This window comes from Gopherus evgoodei, chromosome 8 (genome assembly GCF_007399415.2).
Source record: "Gopherus evgoodei ecotype Sinaloan lineage chromosome 8, rGopEvg1_v1.p, whole genome shotgun sequence".
NCBI lineage: Eukaryota > Metazoa > Chordata > Testudines > Testudinidae > Gopherus > Gopherus evgoodei.
In genome coordinates, this window is record NC_044329.1 from 78,308,674 (window position 1) to 78,322,431 (window position 13,758).

General features: G+C 40.8%; 1 protein-coding gene across 2 annotated transcripts in view; it reads left to right on the top strand.

Annotated features, from left to right (window-relative positions):
- Positions 1–10,979, top strand: part of GCLM (glutamate-cysteine ligase modifier subunit) — a 31,325-nt gene extending 20,346 nt beyond the window's left edge. Inside the window, exons 5-8 of one of the 2 annotated variants that reach the window (XM_030571903.1) lie at positions 1,952–2,154; positions 4,252–4,366; positions 7,061–7,151; positions 7,253–10,979. In XM_030571903.1, the coding sequence (XP_030427763.1) occupies positions 1,952–2,154; positions 4,252–4,366; positions 7,061–7,151; positions 7,253–7,265 (422 nt within the window). In that variant the 3' untranslated portion in view covers positions 7,266–10,979. Of the gene's footprint in view, positions 1–1,951; positions 2,155–4,251; positions 4,367–7,060 lie in introns of both variants that reach the window. The other variant, XM_030571902.1, reaches the window with a different exon arrangement.
- Positions 10,980–13,758: the final 2,779 nt, after the last annotated feature.

Consider the following 13,758-nt stretch of genomic DNA (forward strand, 5'->3'; position numbering starts at 1 on the left):
GTTACCATATGTCTGTATTTTCCTGGATGTTTTAGTTATTTAAAAATTCCTCCTGGGCGATGATTTAAGAACTAAAAAGCCAGACATGTCCAGGAAAATACAGACATATGGTACCCTAAAATATAATGCTAATAAAAGGTGTTATATTGACAGCATCTGTCTGAAGTTTTGTTTGTCCAAAGAGGAGCTAAGCATGTACTGCAGATTCTTAAAGGAAGTAAGCAAGAACACTGACCTTTTTACCACCTTGAAAGTTCATTGGGTTTGAAGGAGTCCTGAGGGTCAGAAAATGTCTAGGTCTCTTGTCTTTCGATGCTTAAAATTTGTTTGACAAATGAGTGTGAAACTCCTGGAATCACTTGTAAAAGCATTTTGATTTTTAAGAATAGACATTACAGATGGTGAATCTCTTACTTAATTTAACTTTAGTACTTTTAAAATCCCTGAAGATATCACTAGTATCAATAAGGAAAATTAAATTGATATCTCCACTTTTTTCAAAGGCATCAAAATCTGACTAATGACTGTCAAATAGCATTTCATAGAAAACCATTAAAGGGGTTGGAGACCAGGCATAGATAAAAATTACAGATCAGAAATGGATTGAGAAAGAACAGATATTCTAATTCCATTATAGTATTCTTTTCAATTGCCCCCTTCGAGCCTTTATGTAAACAAGATTTCAAAGTCATTTTCAGTTTTATTATAGTTTTGTTTTTATAGTTCGACTATTGACAGATTCTGCTCTGCTAATGTACAAAGTAAACTAGAATAATATACATAATTAATCTAATTCAAATTACACCTTTCTTGTTGGACATTGTCCTCTTCCAAATGTATCTTAATTTGGGTAAGTTAGCAGAGGGTGGAAAGCGGTCACTTTGAGGGTACATCTACACAGAGTTAGGAGTGTGATTCCCAATTCATGTAGACATGCTTGTGCTAGCTCTCTTCGATCTAGCAGAGTCAAAATAGTAGTGTAACTGCAAAGCACGGGTAGCAATGAGGATTGTCACAAGCTGTATGTGTCAAGTACATGCCCCTAGGTTCAAGCAGGTTTGTACTTGGCATGGCTAACCATGCTGCTGCCCATGCTACTACGCTACTCTCTTTAGCATGTGTTCAATGGGAGCTAGCGTAAGTATGTGTATGTGAGCTGAGAATCACACCCATAGCTCATAGTGCAGACATATGCTCGTAGCATGCCAGGTGACCATGAGTTTGTTAGCAGCAGAAGGAAAATGAGATTTACCTTTATGCTTCAATTCACTGTAATTTAGAAGGCTTTCAGATATGCACTTAACAGATAATTCAGAGAGATGAGTGGGTGGCCTGCCAGTTTAAGCTGATTTTAGTTTCATTCATGTTTATCCCAGAAGCCTCCCATAACTTGGATAACGTTTACAAAATTCTCCAATGTATATGATGTCCCATACTTTGGCACAATCTTACTTTTAATCACAATCATGTGAAGTCCAGATCCATTCTGTTCAGTATTGGTTTTCAATTAACTCCTCAGTCACAGTGCATGTGAATAGCCCTTCCGAGTATTTCTTTATGGTCCTTTACCAGTGTTTGGCTAGAGCAGGAGGTCAGAACTGCAGCCAGTAATAAGGATGATATAAATCAGCCAATCCTGATGTAAAATCAAAGGTATTCATAATGAAAAAGGAATAAAGAGATACAGACTCTGTTCAAGAAGTCATTTTTCACCACAAGATTGTATCTGAAATTCAGTTTTTAGCTCCATATTTGATTCTTAGCTAGATACAGAGATTCAGTTGCTGTCATTGGGTACAAAGATTCTTTGAGGCTCTAAAATGGTGATTCAGAAATGAGTGACGTAAAGCTGAGTATATGCTTATGTTTTTGAAAGATATCTTATCATGCTTACTGTTTATCTTCTTATCAGCGTGAGTTGTCTTATTTTTTTATTTTTTTTTCCCCTCAGCATGTTCTACCCTTGGGGTTACCCAATTAGATTCTGTGATCATTGCTCCACCTCCTATTGAAGATGGAATTAATCTTTCTTTGGAGTATTTACAGCCTTACTGGGGAGAACTTGAGAACTTAGTTCAGCACAAAAAGATTGTCTCCATAGGTACCTCTGATCTAGATAAAACACTGTTAGAGCAACTGTACCTGTGGTCACAGGTAAGGACAGACTATTCAACCATAGTAGCTCTGAGGCATGGTATTTACTATTGTTTTCTTAGTATGCCACATATCCAGTTAAAAACAGCTATAAAAACAAGACTTTCATTTTAAAATTAAAATATTGATTACACTAATCTGTTTCTCAAAGGTATATTGGAAGGCAAAGGATGAGTTTTGAAGATTCTTGGGGTTCAGTAGGGGGGGGGGTCTGGATATGAGAGGCTCAGCACGGGTCCAAGTGGTGGGGCAGTGGGACTTTGTGGGGTGGAGGTCTGGGTGCACCTAGTTGGGGCTCAGTAGGGTGGAGATCAGGTTCAGGGGGCTCATCAGGGTGGTCCAAGTCCAGGGGATGGGGTATAGGTGTGGGGGACTCAACTGGGGATGGTCTGGGTGCAGGGGTGGGGCTCAAGGAGAGTCCAGGTGCAGGGGGGGTTCCGGATGCACGGGGGGGTGGGGTGCAGTGGAAGGTGATTTGTGGTGGGTGCTGGATGCAGGGTGAGGCTCAGTGAGGTGGGTTTTCAGGTACAGGGGGCTCAGTGGGTGGTTCAGGGGGTGGAAGGGTGAGGCTTGGCAGAAGAGTCTGGGTATGGGGTGGTCTGGATGCCTGGGGATTGGGCAGATGGGGGAGCAGCTCCCTGTACATTGCCCCTCACCTTGTGGTTGAGGAGTGATGGGGACAGGAGGCAGAGGTACAGTGAGTGGAGCTTCCTGCAGCTGAGGGAGGTTTGGGGGGGGTCGATCTGATTCAGCCTTGGAGAGGAAGAGGACGGTCCTGTCCTGCCCTGCCCAGCAGAGACTGGCAGCTGAGCTGCAAGCAGGGTAGGAGCCACCTGACAGGAAGTCCCCAGCCACCTCCCCTTCTTTTCCCCCCGCAGTGATTTACCTCTTTGCCAGCTGCTCTAGGAACCTGAAATGATGGCCCTGTGCTGCTAGAGAGGGGCGTGTGACCGCTCTTGCAGCTTCCCTTTGCTTTCCTGTCAGAAGGCATTTTTCTGTGGGGAAGTAAAGAAATCTGCAGGGGACATGAGTTCTGCATGTATGCAGTGGCACAGAATTCCCCCAGGAATATTACCTGAATCTTTTTACATTTTTTAGCCTCTATTTGGATACAGTTCCTTTCAGGAAGATATCATTAGAATACCAAGCTTAATTGTAAAGGCAAGGCAAATTGTAGCCTTCTGCACATGGATCAAACAATGGGAACTGTTCTTTGTGGAATGTAACTGACCTTCTCCCAGAGACTGAATGTGTCACTTCCATAACATTGAAATCATGCAAGTCTCCATTTATCTCTGCCATGTACTTGTTATTGAGCTAATTACATTCTAATCATATTATTGTTAGTGTATGTTAACTGTTTGTTTATTCAGAATCTTCCAAGCTCTGTAAAAGTGATATGAGTTCATAACTATGTATCCTTATGGTTCCTGGTAAGAGTCTTGATTTGTACTGTTTTTGCTGTCCTATTTAAGTAAAGTGGAGGGGGAAAAAAATCTTACTCTGGCCAGCATTGGTCACTAATGTACTGACATGATGAATGTGTGTATTCTTTGTTTGTGAGAGCCCTATCCAAAGTCATTGAATTCAATGGAGACAAATCCCTTTCACTTCAGTAGGTTTTGGATTAGGCCCCTAGTTAGGTGTGTGGACAGCTGCAAATTTATATCCCCAAGAAGAATGAAAATTAATTATTTATTGCATTATTTGTAGTCTAGTGTTTTTCTTTTAGAACTACCATCCTGTTTTACTGAAACAAAGGGCTGCTGATATTAATGACCACAATAGACAAGAAGCCAGACATTATTCATTATGCAGAGTCTACAGAAGTGAGACCCTGTCATCATTCTGTGCCTTGTGTTGCAAGGAGATGAGTTCAGTTACTACAGCCAGTAGGACTTGTGTGCTTGACAGCATCTTGCAGGATCAGGCTTGTGCTTTGTTCAGTTTTTGGTGCCTAAAATAATGGTCAAGTCAAAATGCTCAAAATAACCATACAGAGCAGATTTTATTCAACAGTAAAGAATGCTTATACCTATGTAAAGTAGAAGAAACATATTAATGTGCCTTTCCAGCTGAAGGATCTCTCTCTTTCAGGTGAAACCACATAGTAACCAGGTAAATTTAGCTTCCTGTTGTGTGATGCCACCTGACCTCACAGCATTTGCAAAACAATTTGACATCCAGCTGTTGACTCATAATGATCCAAAAGGTAAGGCTGTAGTTGAACTTGACAAAATTAATAATTTGAGTGCAACCTTTTTTTAACCTTTAATGCTCTGTGCATAGGATTCAAATGAATACCTTCATATCATTTATTGACTTCAAGTTCTTGTGTGCTTGCCTTAAGAAAAAAAATAAAAGCAATCCTACAACAGGACTTCTGGGATATTGTAATAGGAAAACAATAAAGCAGTGGGAAGGGATGCCTTGTCTAAAAATATTGTGTACTGTACCATGTTTAAAATGTATGGTTTATTAATTCCAGCAAAGCATGTAGTCTCTCAAGTGTCATTCTGTACCCTTCAAAACAGTGAAAGACATGGAAGAGCGTCACACAGAAGCTGGCAATGAGAGAGCCTTTGTAGCAACATACCCCTGGTTAACCTGAAATAGTATGTTTGAAGGTAGAGGATGAGAGAGCCCTGTTTAACCTGTAATGTAATGTAAAGTTTGTTAGTGTGTGTTAATATCTGTGATGACCTGGTAACATAATTACTACATTATAGTGGAATCACATAGTTTCTCTTCTGGGTTCCAAATCCTCCTATGGTGCCATCTCCTCAGAATGCTGTTATAAAATAATCTTCTTAAAATATTAAATTGGTGGTTCTTTGAATCTGGACTAATCTGTTTCAGCCTATTCACATCTAGACAAATGCATTGCTGGAACTGTAAACTAAAATAACTTGGACAAGATATTTTCTTTCACTTCCTCCGTTTAACTAAAATGGCTGTAGGCAAAAGTGTAGTGGAGATCAATTTTTTTTTAGTAAGGTATTTATTTCTGTGTTTAATTACCTGGTGTATCTTGCTAACAAAAATGTGACTAGTAGAATGAAACTTTAAGGTCTTATTAAATATGGTCTAAATTACTTTATACTGTACCTGGATGAAGCTTGATTTGGGAGTGAATGAGACTTTGTAATGGAATTCAGAAACTGCCGGGCCATTTATAAGTATCAGTACATTTTGAGCAATGGATATGCCAGCATAAAATGCTATACATTAGTTAATTTTTAAATAGTAAAAATTAGTACTTGCGCTTCTAAATTTGTTTGATTGCTTATGTAAACTGTAAAATACGAATCTTCAGCTCTCTTTTGTTGCCTTGCAAGGGAATCTGTTTTTGCAAGAAGCTTTGGCTTTCATGCAGGTGCAGGTTGGATATAATGCAGAGGTAGCAAGCTCAACATATGGAGGATTGTGAGAAAGGGTATAGTTTCCACCACTATTTAAGGAATCTCCCGTCTTCTTATTCAGAGCCTGAGTTGAAAAATTATAGCTGCCTGGGCTACATTTAGTCTATGCTTTAACTCCTGGGAATCCTCTGCTGCTGAAAGAAATATGTTTTCGTTATTTAAGCAAACTTGTGAATGGCAGGAACCAGGACAAATACAGATATCTTGAATTTTTGGGCAAGAGGCTGTAAATTTACTCCATACTAGAGTAAGTTCTTGAGGCAGTCTGGCCTTGGAACAGTGAAAATGGGCAGTGCCATCAATGCTCTCTCTGTTACCTGCCTTCCCCTTGTTGATGCTCAAGCATCACAGTACTAGGGCTTAGCAGCCTGCTTAAATCAAGGCCACCAAACCAGTAGCTACCCTACTGAAAAGGAGTTAACACCCCTGCTGCTAGAAGCTAGCACCCAGAATTGTGATACTGTACAAGAAATATCTCATTACTAAACCAAATAAAACCCACGCTGATTTGTCAACAAACCGTTCCGCATAAGTCCTTAGAGAGCCTATGCCAACAAACTGAATATGACTTCAAAAGCCAGCAGGATACCCATGACATATTTCCAGGTCCACCAGTCTTTCATCAGGGATGAAACACATATCGGCAAAGTTGCTGTAGTCCAGGTGACCCTTGGAAATTGCTGGCTGGAACTACAGTATCCTCTGAAACTCCCAACTGCAACCTGCAGACCAAAATAAATTGAAAGTTAATACATACACACCAATAACTATCATGAGAGGGGAGGCAGGGTGGGGTGTGGAGTGGGGGTTTGTGGGATTTGTTCCCTACCTCACAATCTTATGCTGGCTAATAAGGGGCATTGTGCCTTAATTATAGAATAATGGAAGCATTTACAGTGCAGGACATGACCTGGTCTCTTTAGACTTATAACTATTAAGGGCCCAGTCTGCAGGGTGTTGAGCACCCTTAACTGTGACTTTAGTGGGAACTGAGAATGCTCAGTACCTTGCTGGATTTGGTCAAACATATTACATTTTTCTAAATATAAATCTAGATCTTTTAAACTAAAATCAATGTCAAACAAGAGACTGTCATTTAATTCTCTCCTCCAAAATATATAGCTACCTCTTGATCTTATTTTTGGTATCTTCAACTAATGGTTTCAATGATTAATGTCATTTCAATCAACACTTTATGTAAAGCCAGTTCAGTTTATTACTTAGAGCAGGAGAGAAGTATGTTCTGAAACTTTCTTATACTATAAATTCTTTAACTTTTGAGTTTGTGCCTCATGAAATTTCGGGGGGGGGGGGGGGAGGTGTGTGTGTATCCAGCAATGTGACCATATACTTCATGCTGTCACATTGCTTATTGAGATAAATAACACATTTTTAACAAAAAGATAACCTCTTACTAAGTACAGTTAAAGGAATTATTTACATTTTTGTTTTGTTAAAATGTAAATACCTGTTTCTAATTTTAGAACTGCTTTGTGAGGCAAGTTTCCAAGAAGCTCTTCAGGAAAGTATCCAGAACAGTCGGGCACATGAATGGACTCCCTTGTGGCTTCTCCGGTATTCAGTCATTGTTCAAACCAGGGGCATTATCAAATCGAAAGGCTATATCCTGCAAGCGAAAAGAAATGTCTCTTAATACATTTTTCTTTTGACAACAGCCTGCTGTCTTAATGCTTTGGAAACATACCACCTTTTTTGCATAAAAACTTTGCACAGAGGTGAAAACCATCACAAGTTATAAAGAAGACCAGAAATGGTGACAGTAAGGCCTGGGTTGTCCAGAGGCACAGAGCTCTGACAGCATTGTCAAATACTGCACATTTCTTTCCTAACGTAGAGACCAGTTTACTACTATATGAAATATTTTGTGTTCATTAAACTGTTTTCTAATTGAGATTATCTAAAGAAATGCAAAATATTTTTCTTTATGACTAATATAAAATTATCACTAAGTATATTTTGGCTTCCATCAAGGTAATATATAGAAATTTATATATTTTTGTTTTCAAGAAAGAAACTTAACATTCTGAATTTCTTCTGAAGTGCTTATTCCTACTAGTTAGGTAGCTATATAGGATTTGAGCGGTTGAGTAACTTTTAAGTAGTTTTCTTTTTTATCCATAGGAAAATTCTCTAAGTAAACAGACTAATTGGAATCTGATTAATTGGTATAGCTAGTAAGCTGCTTAATTCATGTGAATGAAAACCTGGTTTACTTTTCATTATGATACAAAAGGCCTTTTGTGTTTTAAAAAAATATATTTTTTAAATTATATTAGCTCATCCTGTTTGTTTCTGTACCGCATTGCTCTTACTGTGTTTAGCATGTGGACAGGAGTGATGCCATTTTCTGTCTTAAATTGTGCAATGTATTGTTGTGTATTTTACGTGGAATTACGTGGTCAAAAATAAATTAAACTGTAGCCAGAATGTGCCTGTTTTTTTCCTAATCTGTGTACTAGATGCTCAAGAGCCACAGATACTTTAAGAATGTGACTAAAATCAGAATAGATAAGTAGATAGATGTTGATGGGCTGTACATTGTATGATCACGTACAAAGGATATAATGTCTGTTAATTTTGGGTTACCTGGGGAATTAATTGATGTTCAGGTGTCATCCAGAGAACAGAATAACAAACAAGCATTAAACCTGTGTTCTTGTTCCCTTGTGTTGCCAGCTTTACATGTGCAGTACTGTTGGCTTCTGAACCTACAGGAAACTAATGCTGGATCTAAGACAGGCTATTGGTTTCTTTTTTCACCAGGAATATATCCACAGACTGAATTTTGCGTTTTAAAAATACAGTCTGTCTACTGCAAAAACATTTTGTTATCTAGTGTGGTTTAGATGGTATAGATCTCTTCAGTGCAGTTCCTATCAGTAGCTCACTGTAGTCCAGTGAAGTCAATAAGTGTTTTGCTATTGATTTCAGTGGGAGCAGGATCAAGCCATAGTCTGGTAATTGGTAACTTAGTTTTATATAGACTTTGAGCTTGTAGATTAAAGGAATGAATTTAGATGAACTTTTTTGTGTATTTTTGTCATAGAAAAATCACAATGCTTTCTTGCATGGTCAGATGTATAAACTTTTTAATCCATTCCACTGAGTTAGTCTTCATTATTTTCAAAGACTTGGTACACTGATAAATGTTGTTTAGTAGTAAACTTCTGAGTCCTTAAATATTTAGATATGTGACTAAAATATCTAGGAAATATTCTAGACTTATTCAATTACTTGATAAATATGGGGTGGACAAGGAAGAGAATGGGCACTGATAATGCAGAGGCAACAATTTTAGAAACATTTTCTTTTGACAGAAGAAAACGAATTTTGGCCATAGAGGGTCATCTGTGTATAAAATTTAAAAAATGAACCTTATTTAAAACTTATGTGCCAAGTGTGCTGCTTACTGGTCGGTATTGATGTATAGCATTTTCTTGTGATCATTTTATTTATCCTTTGCATCCAAAGCATACCACAGTTTGACTGTTGACAAGGATTCACATTTACTTGACATGTATATGTTTAAATCTACAAGACTAAAAACATTAATACTGACTATTGAGCTAAGAATAGTTTAAAAGTGCACAGATTTAGTTTAGTTCCTAATTGAGAACCATATTAATAATTACTTTTTTGTGGAGAGAGAAATAACTTTTGTACCAATTGGAATAGGCATGGGAATTTGTTAGCTCTACAAGCAGCATTACAACCAGGCAGTGATTTTTCAAGTCATTACCTGATTAGTGATTACTGTATTTAACCAAAATAGCAATTAAAGTTGGAGGAATATAAAAGGGAAGATTTGAAGAAGTGAAAATTAGCATTACTATATTATTAGTATATGTCCTTCTTTGAGATTTGCATTTTTGTGTACGCTTTGTATGAATTCTAAATTTCTCTATCATTGCTTGCATTGGTATCTCTGGGAGGCAAGCAGGAATGTCTCTGCTTTTCCATCATTTAAATGACATATTGTATATGGTGAACATCAGATCACTCGAGATATGCCTCGATGTATTGACATAGTGGGGAGTAGGTGGTATTTAGAACATGTATGCCCTTCACCAATCTGAAGCTAAATCCCACTTACACGTAACAACAAGTCCCAAATTCTTCAACCAAGCCACTATGTTAGTGCTACTTCCCTCCTAATCTCATTCATTTCTCTTTTTTGGGAGTTGGGGTTCCAGGGTTATATCACTGCAACTGTCATTGGTCTACATGAACTGTTTGTGGGAAGGGAGGAGGAGAGGGGGGAATCAAAGCACCCTTTAACTGTGTGTAACTTACTTCTTGCAGAAAGTGTGCTTTATGCAAGTTTAGATCTATTGATTATGTATTTAATCCTGGGATGTAGCCTCTTTAATTGTCTTAAAGGTTAAATTGGAGTTTTTGTGCTGTATATTGTTTTCCTCTAATTGTTTTCTCAAAAGCTTTTCTGTGTAATAAAATAAATGACTAGGATAAATTAAGCTACATAATTATATACAATTTTGTTTTTAATGTTGGAAGTAGACTGCTTGGTGTGGGCATGGTTTTATTCCTGTGATCAAATAATGACAAAGATAATTGCAAGATTTCATTAATTTTATCTAGTCCCTGTATTGCACTTACTAAAGATTCCCTTTCATAAATTGAATGTTTGTTACTAAAATACAGATTATGTAAATTTTGCCAAGTATATTTGGAGAAATGTTTTTTCAAATCTAACGAAGTACAAGACAACTTCCTTTGTAGCACACTGACACCACTTTTTTTTTTTTGTTTGACTAAGAATTGATTTTGAGTGACAGAGACAGCACCTCCTCTATGAACCCCCTCTCAGATCTGCTGATCCCTTGGAGTAGTACATTAGGAATGAGACTTGAACTTGTTCTCCCATCTGGTAGTGCACAACATTCCAGGAACATAGCGTGGAATGCTTTTTTCTTTTCTTTTCAAGTTAGATTTTTTGAGCCAAATTCTGCCCTATTTCTAGCACCTCAAAAGCCTAGAAATGCTTATGATTAGATTTAGTAGTGGTCACTTAACTGTTCCCTTACTATTAGCTGCCTAATTTAGCTAATCTTAAAGTTTTGTCACTAATAGATTGTGAAAGGGAGAATCCTAATTAAGCCTTGCTTCTGGGAAATACAGTAAAAATGTGTGACTTAGTCCTTTTAGGTCATTAGGCAAAATGTGTAAATTTTTGAAAAAATCCTGCATGGTTTTATTTAATCCTCTCTTGTTGGCTTTCTTTTGTTGATAAAATGTTTAGCTAGAGCTGTAATGTATGAAACAAATAGAAAACAAAGCATTTGTTTTAACAAAATATTTATAGTGCTGAATGCTCCCTAGTAACTGAATGTGTTAAAATAAAATGAGTTGTTTGAGTCTGTAGTGGTGGATTATTGATTTCCAGCTAGACCTTTCCCAAACAAGTTGTCATGAATAGCAGTTAGCATGCTAGAAAACTAACTAGAGCAGTGATTCTCAAACTTTTGTACTGGTGACCCCTTTCACACAGCAAGCCTCTGACTGCAACGCCCCCTTATAAATTAAAAAAAGTTTGTCTGTCTATTTAACACCATTATAAATGCTGGATGAAAAGTGGGGTTTAAGGTAGAGGTGGAAATCTCATGACCCCCCCCATCTAATAACCTTGTGACCCCTCAGAGGGTCCTAACCCCCACTTTGAGACCCCCACCCAAACTGGAGTATGAGCTCGAACTCATGGGGAGCATTTTAGCCACAAAGCCTAACCCATACTTTTGACCTAGTAACTTGCTAACTCTTCATGTCCTGTAGACTTCTGCCTGAATGCTACACCCTCCTGCAACTCCCATCTAGTCACCGCTAACCTCTTCTTCCAGCAGTGCTACCGTGTCTGCCAAATCGTTGGTGGCATTGTAGATGAAGAGTATTGGTGTGTGAGCTCAGAATGGAACTTGGGTTACATGGGGGGTTATTTCTAGATTTGCTTTAATGCAGAAGGCAGAGGAATAATCAGCTCCTCAAGGGAGCCTAACTATTGTGCCAGGCTTAGAGGAGTGGAGAAGATGCTGTAAGGTGAAGATTACTGTACCGAGGCTACGTGCACCATAAGGGGAATCTGCCCTAGATGAGCAGAACCCTGCTTAGCTGTCCCTGGGTGTTCTAGTGCAGTGAGGAGACACTAGCGAGACTCTGGCACTACCTGCGGGCTCTGAGGCTCGCTGTGGGGTTTCTGCAGGCCATGCAGACATACCGCAAGTCAGTGCTCCTCCTATAACATGGACACTTGGATAACATGGATTGGGACAAAAGAAATCTGATGAGGTTCAATGAGGCCAAGTGCAGACTTCTGCACTTAGGATGGAAGAATCCCATATACCGCTACAGGCTGGGGCCCGAGTGGCTAAGCAGCAGTTCTGCAGAAAAGGAGCTGGGGCTTACAGTGGATGAGAAGCTGGATATGAGTCAGCAGTATGCCCTTGCTGCCAGGAAAGCTAACAGTATATTGGGCTGCATTAGTAGGAGCATTGCCAGCAGATCGAGGGAAGTGATTATTCCCCTCCCTGGTGAGGCCACATCTTGAGTATTGTATCCAGTTCTGGGCCTCCTGCTACAGAAAGGATGTGGACAAATTGGAGAATCCAGCAGAGGGCAATGAAAATCAGGGCCGGATTAACCTTTTATGGGCCCCCATGAGGGCAGTAGAGCATGGTGCGGGGGTGGGGCCTGGCATGAGTGGACCTGCTCTGCCCATCCTGATGCAAGGGCACTATTCACAAACGGGCAGGTGCCAGACGCACGGTGGCCTGCCCAGTCCTGTGCTGCTAGCATGCCCCTTCCCCTCAGGGGTGGGCCCATGCCATGCCACAGACACTACTCCCCCCCATCTAACGCTGGAACAACCCTCCAATTCACTATGCCCAGAGTGCCCCCCCCAAAAAAACCCTGCCACAACTGCACAGCACCTTGCACAAGAACACCCCTGCCCAGCACTCCCTCCCCTATGCCCTGCCTTCCGGCCGCATTCACCAACCCTGCTGGGAGGCGACTGTCTGCCGGGCAGAGCTGCAAGTGCAGTTCCTGGGGTGGGGAATCATTCTGGCCCCAGGTGTGGTGCAATCAGCCAGGCCAGGGCCTGCCCCAGCCAGCCTCCCTCAGGACCCACTTGCCTGGAGGGGCCCAGCCAAGCCTCCCACACTGCCGCACCCCCTGCCCAGCTGGCCAGGCTTCTGCACCAGTCCCAAGTGGCTCAGTTCCAGGGAGACAGGTGGGGCCCACAGGTGGTGGAAAGCAGAGACTGCCTGGAGCCGGAGGTGCATTGGGGTCTGGCCAAAGGGCAGAGAGAAGCTGGTGGTTGGGGCCAGGAAGTGAAAAGGAGCCGTTGGCAAGCAGGCCAAGAGGTGGTGGGCAGGGTCGGGTGGGGGGAGCCAGTGGGCTGGTGGGGTCTCAGGGCTAGGGTGACCAGATGTCCTGTTTTTAAAGGGATGGTCCCATTCTTTGGGACTTTTTCTTATATAGGTGCCTATTACCCCCCACCCCCTGTCCCATTTTTTCACAGTTGCTATCTGGTCAACCTATCTCAGGGTGCAGTGCAAGCAGAGAAGGCTGGGATCCCTTCTGAGCATGGGCCCGGCTCCATAGTGCCACTGGTGCCATTGTAGACCCAGCACTGATGAAAATGATCAGGGGGCTGGGGCACATGACCTATGAGGAGAGGCTGAGGGAACTGGACTTGTTTAGTCTGCAGAAGAGAAGAGTATGGGGGGATTTTATAGCAGCCTTCAACTACCTGAAGAAGGGTTCCAAAGAGGATAGCAGAACAAGGAGTAATGGTCTCAAGCTGCAGTGGGGAATGTCTAGGTTTGATATTAGGAAATACTATTTCACTAGGAGGGTGGTGAAATACTGGAACAGGTTACCTAGGGAGGTGGTGGAATCTCCATTCTTAGAGGTTTTTAAGGCCTGGCTTGACAAAGCCCTAGCTGTGATGTTTTAGTTGGGGTTGGCCCTGCTTTGAGCAGGGGGTTGGACAAGATGACTACCTCAAATCTCTTCCAACCCTAATCTTCTATGATTCTATGACACCTGTTGGCTGGGCTGAGCAGGCTGCTGTAGAGCCTTCAAGGGCCCAGTCCCTGGCCATCAGGAACCAGCTGTGGGGCTGCTCCAAACACCCTGTGAGCGG